The following is a 10887-nucleotide window of genomic DNA, read 5'->3' on the forward strand; positions in this document are numbered from 1 at the left end:
CACACAAATCAGTGACACATTTGGTTGAGTGCCTATTGTGTACTCAGAGCTCTGCTAAGTCTTAGGGATACAGTAGAGACCCCAACAGACACATTTTGTGTGTATGCATGTGTTTGTTTGTCACTGAGCTTACTTCAGTAGGAGAGACCCACTGTAAACAAACTCATAAAAAATGCCAGAGATAATCATCAATGAGCGAGCAGTGTTGTGAAGACGACAAAGCAGAGTGATGTGCTTGGGAGGTGGGGTGGTGAAGAGGGTGTTTTAGATGAGTGTGGTAGAGCTAAGCCTCTTCAAGGATGCACACAGCCCTTTCTAGAGCAACAGGTGAGGATGCTGCTAGTGTCTGGCATCAGCTTGGTACACAAATCTTTGCCATTCCTTCTCCTCTGAAGCAAATCAGAAGGGTCTAGGTAAAGAAGATGAAGTCCAAGTATGCTTGAGACTCTTGACATATCTGCCTTGAAGAGGGACACTGCCCCTTCCCCTTCCCCCTCTGTGCCTTCTCATGTCTTCTTCTGCTATCACCTGGTGCCAAGTCTCCAGAAAGATTCGGCCATCCAGTCTTAAGGAGGTTTCCAAAGCCTCCTCTATTCCAGGTGGTCCCTCTCACACTCAGCTTCTGGGGCCAAAGCGGGAGCCACACTGTGGCAGTGCCCCCTTGGGGTTCAGAGAAAATTCTCCAGTGAATGTCTCTGCCTGGTCCTCTGTTGGCGGGTCCTCCCTGCCCCCAAATACCTGGGAATTTGCCCTGTGGAATACCTCACATCAGAGCTTGCTGGGGAGACCCCTGTCTCTCTTCTTCCCTGTGCCAAGGAAGGTGCTGAGTTACCTGGCTTCCTTCATATGACAAGACTTGTATTCCGAAGGACTGAAGATCGTGGGCTGAGAGCTGGGAAAACCAGAGAGGGAGCTAGGTTGAAGCCAGGACACTTGGGGAAGCAATGGGGTGCAACAGGTGGCGGGGAGGAAGCCACGGCTGGAGAGCACAGTTTGACCCCGCGGCGTGCCAGCGGGCAGGAGGGGGTCGCCTCTGGGGCGTAAGCACATCCAGCCCCGCATCTTGTCCCTGAAGCAGCTCCCTGCAGGCCACAGCCTGGGGCCTCGAGTTTCCTCCGCCCAGGCCGCGCGCCGCGGGCTCGCCGCCTCCTCCCTCCTCCTCCCCCGCCCCCGGCTGTCTGGCAGCGCCGCAGTGGCGGCGGGGGGACGGGGGGCCTCAGCAACCGGGCTCCCACCTCCTACCCGCGCCCGCGCGAGCCTACCCCGCTCCCCACCGCAGCAGCCGTCACGTCGTCGGAGATTTCCATCGGGGCGGGCTTGGGGCGGGGAGCGCGGGACGGGGCGGGGCGAGTGGGAGGAGTGAAAGTTGGAGCCCAGCGAAACCCTCCACACCGCGCTCAGTGCGGCCAGACCGTGAGCCGCGACCTCCGCACAGGTGGTCGCGCCGGTCTCCGCGGAAATGTTGTCCAAAGTTCTTCCAGTCCTCCTAGGCATCTTATTGATCCTCCAGTCGAGGTGAGTCTCCATCCCGGGACCCGGGAGCCCTTCGCGCCCGGCTCCCTCTCCCCGGGAGCAGGGACGGCTCCCGGGACCCCCGCGGCCCCGCGTTCCTCCAGCCCCGCGCCCGCTTTGCCCCGGCCGTAGCGCGGGCTGGCCGAGTCCCGCGTCCCCTCGATGCGCGCCAGCCTCGGCCCGCCTCACTGTAGGATGGGCTCCCGGGGTCCTTGAAGGGGAGCTCCAAAAGGAAGACGGGACGCCAAAAGGAAGACGGGACTCCAGTTCGCGGATTCCCGCTCTCAGAAGCGCTGCGGTGGCCTGGTGACAAACACTCCTTCTCGGAGTCTTGCGCAGGAACAGGGGAACGGCCCCGGGGTGACCCGCCAGGGCAGGCTTCAGCTACTGGGGGGCCGGGGGTGCATTTTGAGAAGGGGGTGCGCGGGCTGAGGGAGCTTAACTGCGCCAAAAATGTGTGAGTGTTGCCTCGTCTGTTCTTTTCTGCTCACATTTTTTTGAGTGCCTACTGAGTTCCAGGCACTGCGCCAGGCAACTCTGACTTTACTTGCTTCCCATGCCGCTGCTCCTGTTGGTGCCAGTCTCAGGCATGAGCTTTGGTTTAGTCTAAGAGTTCCCGCACCAGCTATGCCCCCTCTCCACCGCTGACAGCCTCCCCCTTCCTTGACTCATCCCTAGACACCCTGCTGGGCCTTGGGCAGACTGGAGCCAGAGGCCAGGAATATTATTCTCCTCTGAAGTCTCTGGTTTGGGCCATAGATTTCAATCCCCTTTTCCCTTTTCAGGTTTCCCTTGAACAACCATCTTCCCTCACACCTTTTCATCGCCCTGAGACTTGGCTAGGAAGGTTGTGCCCTGGATTTGTGGCTTTTTGGGGCGGAAGATGACTGCTTCGTTTTGTTGTTGTTGTTGTTGTTGTTATTGCTGTTGTTTTGAGATGGTTCCTGCTGTGTGAGAAGTGTCACAAATTTGCAAGCTTCCTGATCTGTGGAGGCTTCTCGAAGTTTCCATGGCACTGGGCTTGTGTCTTGTTTGTTGTGGGGAGAGGGGGTGGCTTCTTTCCCTACCCCAGATTGCGTTAGCTCTTCAGAGAAGGGGATGTGTGGCTCCTTGCTGGCTCACTGGTGCCCTGGAGTGGGGCTAGGCTCAGCAGGGGCTTGGTAAATGTTTTTCTATGCGTGCTAGCAATTTCCAGTCATCCACATCCCTCAAAATGGGATTTGGACTAGTTGAGAAAGCTGACATGGTGACTGGCTAGGGCAAAAGATGGCTCTGGGGTGGGGGAAAGAAGGGGTGGTCAGAGAGGAAAACAGCAGGGAAAAGGGGCTGGGGAAATGGAAACTACCCTTCAAGCATAGCAACCTGTGGTGTCAGGAAAGAGCTGAGGAGGTGACAATGGGGTGTACTGGGCCACACTGAACCAGAAGACCTCTCCCTGGTCCAAGCTTGCCTCAAATTAGTTGTGTTGTGACTTGGGGCACAGTCCTTCCTCTATCTGGGCCTCAGTTTGTCCATCTGTAGAATGAAAAAAAGATCTGATTTAGAAAAAACTCCAACATCTTTTCTTATGCGCCCCCCCGCCCCCCACTTCTCACACCACCAGCAGTTGACTGTTTGGGAGGGGGTAGTGCAGAGATTCAACTTCATGCTGGACCATTATGTCTAGAGACATGTGAATGCCTGAAAAACTGCCCTGGAAAATCCCACTATTCCAATGTATGAGTGTTTTTCAAGATTTTATTCTGTCTAGCCCCCAAAGTGAGCTTAATGGCTGGCTGGGGAAAGGTATGCATTGTCAGCAGCTCTTTAACCCCAAGGACCTCAAGATGAGCTTTTGTTCTGTTTGCTTGTTGTTGTGTTTTTTTTAACTGGCAAAAGCCAATTTTAGGATTAAAGCCACCTTATGACCCTCTGATATCATTTTTATTGCAGACCTAGCCTAGGGGCAGGAGGGCTTTGGTGGTCTCAGTGCTTTCAGGTTTATTTGTTTGCCTCTGCACTTTTAAACTTGGGGCAGCGGGGAGGGTCTTGTCCATGGATTTCAGACATCTGGGAGGGGCTGCTTCAGGCTTTTAGGTGGTCCTGTCTCGCAGTGCTCAGTCTACCACTGGCTGCCGGTTCTGATTGTGCCACGTTTCCAGCCACGTCACTCATTTTGCAGGGTCTCAGGTCTCCATTTTTCCCCCTCTCTTCCCATAGTGACTGGCCCTTATCTTTTGAGATGGCTGGGAGTTTGGCCTCAGGGAAAGAGGCCATCTTCTAGATATGTATGGCATTTGAAAGTAGAAACTGTATTTTGCAAACCCAGTTCTTCCCTCGCTCACAATGGGAAGTAGCCACTTCAGACATGAGAAATGCTGTGGATTGGGCACATCTGTATGCCACTTAAGCAATTCTAACAGCCTGAAATACTGCAGAAAAAATGCATTTTGCTGCCCAAGTTGGCAGTCCCTTGGTCTGCAATACAGGGGTCATGCCAACGTCTCTTGCCTTGTTTACCCGTTATTTTAGGAAACAAATTGCCTTATGGCTTAAAAAAATCATTTTGGAAGTGTGACATGCCAGTATAAAAGCATAGACATCATGAGTGAACAGCTCAGTGGATTTTCACAACAGGCCCATGTAACCAACACCTAGATCAGGAAATACAGCATTGCAACCCCCTCACCACACACACACACACACACACACACACACACACCCTCACCACACACACACACACACACCCTCACCACACACACACACACGCGTGCGTGCACGCACACACACACACACACACACGCATCTCCAAAATGCCTGTCCCCGTACACTTTCCTCCCCAAAGGAAACCACTCTCCTGCCTTCCAGTATCACAGATTAATATGGGACGATGGCTTTTAAAAAGACTTTTAATTATAATTTTTAAAGACATATAAAGGTAGGGGGAACAGTGCACGGAATCTCCCTGTAGCCATCACCACCCCCATTGTTTGTGATCTCATGGCCGTTCTTATTTTCTTTTACCCCACCCACCCTCCAATTCCAACTTAGATTGTCTTGAAGCATATCTCAGACATCATATCATTTTATATGTAATTGTTTTCGTATGTATTTCTAGTCATTAATATTTCACAAACATAAGAAAATACCATAATTACACCAAAAAAGAATAATTTATTCATGCCTCAACTGTCCACTCAGTGTTCAAATCTCTCCTATTGTGTCATAAATGATTTCTGTTTGTTTTTTAAGAGTTTGCTTTTAAATAAAATAAGATCCAGATATTAGCAGGTGGGGCATTTTGATTTTTAAAAACACTTTTTATGGAATTAGAACATGTATACAGAAAAGTGCTCAAATCATAAGTGTACAGCTGATGAGTTGTCAGAATATGACCACAGCGGTGTAAAGAAAGCCAAATCAAGGACCCGAATGTGAGCAGGACCTCAGAAGCCCCCTTTGTCACTGCCTCCCAGCAAAGGCAGCACTATCCGGACTTCTAACACCATCGGTGAGTTTCATACCTTGGCAGATGGCCTTTAACATTTTTGTTTAATTCAATTATTCTTACTAATCTTCCTTTTTTTCTTGGCTGTGGTGCATGGCTGTGGAGCTCAGGGTGGACTCCTGTTGGGCAGCCAGTTCCTGGAGGGCTGTCTGTGGGTGGAGGACTCCTGCCTTTCCTGTTTAGACACCCACAAAGGCTGCTCTTCAGCCTCCTTCCCTTCATCCCCTTCCCCTGCCCCCAGTGCAACGAGTATTACACAACCAACAAAACCGCAAAATATTCCCACAATTTTCTGGTGCTCTCTGGGAGAGGCCGCTCTGGCTTTCGCAAGCATTCCTCTCAGCCCTGGCCCTCTGCCTGCTCCTCACTCCTGGTTGGTGCTGGTCAGGCTGACTAGAGGCCAAGGCTAGTCACAGTGGGCCAGCGCTCAGACATAAATGCCCTCTTCATTTCACGTGTAACATTCTTTTAAAATCTAGGTCTTGGTTTTGTTGATTTTTTTTAAATAAAAGAGTTATCATAAAAGAGGGACAGCACAGAAAGTCCCCAAAGAGCAGCAAGGTTGAAAAGAAATTCACAAGCCTAATCTGTCACTGTCTTAAAACTTGCTATTACCAGTCACAATTTAACTAAGTTTTATGTTGAAAACTTGTTTTGGTTTGCATCTGTCCCAAGAGGCACTAGCTGGGGCCCCTACAGAGTGCAGGGCAGAGCTTCATTTTTCGTTTGAATGTTCTAGGGTCGAGGGACCTCAGACTGAATCAAAGAATGAAGCCTCTGCCCACGACGTCGTCCATGGCCCCCAGCCCCAGCCTCTGGAAAAGAAGCTCCTCTCTGAGGAAACAAAGTCAACTAAGACTGACACTGGGCGCAGAGTTGGCAAACTGCCAGAAGCCTCTCGCATCCTGAACACTATCCTGAGTCATTATGACCACAAACTGCGCCCCGGCATTGGAGGTGAGTAGCAGAACAAAGTTCTTCCCCTCCTAGAGGGTCCAGGGGTTGAGGGTATAGGCATGCAGAATGCACCTGGGCAGTAACAGAGGGTGCCATGCACGTGGACGGGAACATCTGCTATTGACCTGTCAGGTAAGAGATATTAACTCTATTCTCAGCAGTGTCATTGACCTTGATCAAGACTTTTCCCTTCTCTCGCCCTCAGTTTTTCCAATGGCAAAATGAGAGGACTAAACTAGATTGTTGATCTTCAAGATGTATGTCCAATTCCTAACAGTCCACGAGCTTGGTTTTGCCATGAAAGAATAAATAAAGAAACAGGATTAGATGCTGAAACTGTGTGGTCCAACACTTACTTGACTCCCCTTTCATCCCCTCTGACCACTTCCTCCCCTGTCCCATGCGCCTGTTTGACACTTACCCTCTGCTGCTTCTGCTTCCCTTACAGAGAAGCCCACTGTGGTCACTGTTGAGATCTCCGTCAACAGCCTTGGTCCTCTCTCTATCCTGGATATGGTGAGTACTAAGCTTTTTTAGTACTATTTCCTAGCCCAGGGGCTGACCTATAGGACCTTCCACAGACTTCTGCTTTCTGCTCTGTATTTCTGTAACAACTGCAATAATTTATTTTCTGGAGGGAGGAAGGGATTTTTAAACCACTGGCTTGAGAATGAGACTGGAAAAGGTAAGTCCCTGCTACTTGAAGAGGATCTTCAGAATCATGACCATTTCTTCCAGTTTTTTCATTCAAAATAAAAATAATAAAGCAATTTTAAACACCACACTGGAATGCCTCTTTTCTTCTGATAATTATTTGTATGGACATAAGGCTAAAGTTACTAGCTCTTGCTCTAAGACTGTTTCTATATTTTTGCTCTACTTCCTTCTTTCCTTTTCCACTCATATCATCATAGTGTCAGCACTGCCCCCATGTAGCTTTCATCATCTCCCACCTAGAATACACCTACTTCACCTACTAAGTTGGCCTCCCAAGTGATGCACCTCCTGCAGTCCCAGCACTGCTTACTACATGCAGTTCAAGGCCCTCCATGGTTGCATTCCTCTTCACCCTTTTAGAGACCACGTGCTTTGGTCACACTAGAATATTGGTGTTCCCAGACCACCTTGTACCTCTGAGCTTTCATTCAAGTGATTTTCTATTTGGTATGCCATTGTTCCACTTTCTTACTTGTCAGCTGCCTTCTTGTGCAGTATCTAGCTCAGACGGCATGTCATTCATGGCATCTCCCCTGACCTCCACACCTGTTAATTGCTCCTTTCTTTCTCACACCACATTCCTCTCTTTGGCAGTTACATCTTTCCAGCTTATATCACAGGTGTTTACCTGATCTTCCCTACGTGATTTCATTGTAATTGTCTATGGTATGTTGGCCTTGCTGTCTCCTCCACAAGCTCCTTGATGTCAAGGGCTCCCTATATGTTAGCTAAGCGAATGAGTGATGAAAGATGCTCTGCAAGAATCACTTGCATCTGCAGAGCCTGACACTGAGACAGACATGGCTTGGCCCAGGGCAAACAAAATTTTAGCATACTCACAGGTACTCAAAAAGTGCCATGTGACTGGGTGAGTTACAGCCTTGGCTCTGAGATGGGCCTTGCAAATAGACCCTCAATGCTAAGTTAACCTTCATGGAAAATCAAGGTGTTTACGTAGGCTAAGTGGAAGAGCAAGGTTCCCCACCCCCAAACCATGAGGCTTTGGCTGCCTGATTCTTCAGGCACACTACTTATGCATTACTATGTAACAAATTATCCCCAAAACATAGTGTCTTAAAACAACAAATAATCATTATCTCACAGTTTGTGTGGGTCAGGAATCCAGGCATGGCTTAGCTGGGTTCTCTGTTTCACGGTCTCTCACAAGCCTGTAATCAAGGTGTCAGCTGGGGCTGGAGTCTCATCTGAAGGCTCAACTGAGGGAGGATCCATTTCCAAGACCACTCACAGGATTGGCAGGATTCTGTTCCTCTCTGGCTGTGGTCTGGAGGTCTCCGTCCATCCTTGCCACGTGCACCTATCCACAGGGTAGCTCACAGTATGGTAGCTGGCTTCTTTCAGAGTGAGGAAGAGTATGAGAGAAGGTGCTCAAGATGGAAATCACAGACTTTTTATAATCTAATTTTAGGAGTGACATCCCATTGCTTCTGTGGTATTCTCCTCATCAGATGCAAATCATGAGGTCCATCCCAAGTCAAGTGTAATCCCTGTCAAGGGATTACAGAAGGGCGCAAACACCAGGACGTGAAGAGCATTGGAGGACATCTCAGAGTCTGCCTGCTACACATGATCATGATGTTCTTCTGTTAGAGCAACTCCTAGAATTGAGTTGCTGAGAACTAACAAGAACAGAAGCATGAGAGCAGATAGATGTTTTTGAGTTTCTGTCTACATTTTAAAATTGGTGGGGTTTTCTTGACTCTTCCCTTGATAATCAGATTTACTTTTTGCTGCTACCAGTGTGTTTGCCACTATGAGAATTGTAGTCTCCTTTTAGTCTTGCAATTTACCTTTTAAAAATGGGTATGAATTTAGCAATTAATTTTGCTAGCATTGTTTATAAACTAAGAAACACTAAGTTCTGTGCAAGAACCAGAGGTTGAGGGCTCGTGGTCCCACCATTGTTGTCACTGTTGACCCTTTTAGGTCATTGGTGTAGGGGTGGGGAAAGTGGCTCACGATGCTATTCTAACTGGGCAGACGGCCTCCTACAGCAGTCTCTGCCTATCCTCTTTAGCATGCCAAAAGCCAAATATAGTGCTCAGTCCACAGTAACCTCATGGCTCCCAGAAATTTGCATAGCTATTTATTTGTTCCTTTCTTCTAGTTATCTGCTCCTTTGGTTGACTTTAAGGCACTGCCAACCTGATTTGGAAGTAACCGGTCTAATTTCCAGCAAGCTGGTTTGCTCCTTCTTTTCTAACATGTCAATGTCCACCCAGTTGGTGGTGGCTAAATTTCCTTAGGTGGAGTGGAGAGAATCACACATTGACAAATGGAGCAGGGGGCACTAAGATGCTTGGGTTTGCTTTCTGGGTGAGACAGAGCATCCTGTAAAACTGAAGAGTAGTGGAGAATTTATGACTAAAATCTCCTTGCTGTTTGGGAAACCAGTTTCTATCTACAAGAGCCCTTGTAGCAGAGCAGTAGCCCCACTCACAGTAGCTGAATGCCCTGTCTCTCCTTGCTCCGTGGCTATTCATGCTGCCAGCAGTGGCCTCACCTGACAATGCTTGAAGGATATAGTCTAATAACCCAGCAGTCACCAAACCTAGCATGGAACACAGGACTGGTTCAGAAAAGAGCCAACAACTTTATTTTCTTTGGCCAGTGACGTGGCACTTTAGCCTGAGCCAAGTGACTTTTGAAAATTCCAAACTCTCACATGTGGTGTTAAATTATCCTGAAATGTCTTGCCTTCTACATGGTTCCAAATAGTTCTTTAAAGCTGTGGGAGGCCCCTGTTCTGTGGCGTACTTGGTAAGGAGGGGACGCACGTCTCTGCCACATAGTCACAGAACATGCCAGTACCCAGTACATTCTTGTCTCCCTGGATCCTCATGACAGCCTGCATGGAAGCCAAAGCTGCCATTAGGATATGGATCCCTGTTTTACATTTGAGGAAGCTGAGCCTTCTCAGAAATGTGAGTCCCAGCATTGGGTACATAGTTGGTGTAGTTGCTTGAGGGGACTTTCAACACCTTTCAGTCAGATGTTGTATAGAAAGCAGGCCTTGTCCTCCAGGAAGGAAACCTGAGTGCACAGTTTTGTAATACCCAGTCTGAGATTAAAAGGCAATGAACAATCTGGGAATCACTGCCCATCGTAGCATCGATAGTTGCTAATGCTTTTTCTTGCTGTGGTAATTATCGCAGTTGATTCTATTTCCAAAACACTGAATTTCTAGAGTTTCAGCTGAGCTAAAAGAGAAGTACATTGCAAGCTCCTTTGTCAAACTGGGGAAAAAGTGAACTGTTAGTTATCAGTTGATATGTAATGAACTTACAGTTGTCAAATAGAAATTAGATGCTTATTTGAAACACTTCATAACATAGAGCATAAACACAGTGTGAGTGCAGAGGGAAAGGCTTCCCACTGGCTATCAAGCAGTTCACGAGGCCTGGGAATGAAGGAGGCTCTGCTGGCCAAGTTTAAACTGCCAGCCACTTGGGACAGTAGAAACACTTGGAAGACATTTGTGGAGGCAGGTGGGGCAGGGTGGGGTCAGAGGCCCTCATTCAAATGGGAGCCAGGCTCTGCCAGCTCTTTTCTGTCTGCTTCTCTGGCCTACCCCAGGGAACATTCTCCGTCTTCCCTTCCACAGCTGGCTCCCAGCAGTTTGGTGGCTGCTTTTACAATCTTTTGTCCTGAGCAGCAAAGGCAATCAGGGATTTTCTTGATTTCTTCCCTGAGGGCCGTGCTCGCCTCCATGGTTGTGGGTATTCATTGTTTGATGCACAAGAACTCAGCGGAAAGACCTAGGGATTCTGCAGAGAAAATTGGACCTTGGTACCTAAAGAGATTGTTGGTGCAAGTGAAAGCCATCCCAGGGCCAGGCTGCCATTGACTATTTGTGTGACTTTGGATAGCCCCCTTTGTCATAGAGCCTTAGTTGCCTTATCTCTAAAATAACTCAGAGTTCTGCCTTGGCCTACTTGTGGTACTTGCTGTTCGAGCTGCTTGGAGTTCTGTTGCAGTAAGGTTTTTTTCTCCCTTCAACACCAGTGGTGCAAATTTCTAGCTTCTTCTTATTAAATATCAGTTGATGTTTAACAGACATTTTATGGGACAGACAATATCTGGAGACCAAATAATCATGGATATATCTATGCACGCGAACACACACATTCAGAGGTTACAGGCGCTTATTTGAAAGGAAAAACAAAATAAGCAAAAAAAAAAAAAAAAAAAAA

General features: G+C 48.3%; 1 protein-coding gene across 1 annotated transcript in view; it reads left to right on the forward strand.

Annotated features, from left to right (window-relative positions):
* The first annotated feature begins 1459 nt into the window (after window positions 1–1459).
* The window catches only part of GABRE (gamma-aminobutyric acid type A receptor subunit epsilon), a 21485-nt gene continuing 12057 nt past the window's right edge, over window positions 1460–10887 (forward strand). The window contains exons 1-3 of the mRNA XM_032757761.2: window positions 1460–1515; window positions 5739–5956; window positions 6405–6472. Of these exons, the coding sequence (XP_032613652.2) occupies window positions 1460–1515; window positions 5739–5956; window positions 6405–6472 (342 nt within the window). The remainder of the gene's footprint in view (window positions 1516–5738; window positions 5957–6404; window positions 6473–10887) is intronic.

This window comes from Hylobates moloch, unplaced genomic scaffold, assembly GCF_009828535.3.
Source record: "Hylobates moloch isolate HMO894 unplaced genomic scaffold, HMol_V3 SCAFFOLD_7, whole genome shotgun sequence".
In the NCBI taxonomy this organism is placed as follows: Eukaryota; Metazoa; Chordata; class Mammalia; order Primates; family Hylobatidae; genus Hylobates; species Hylobates moloch.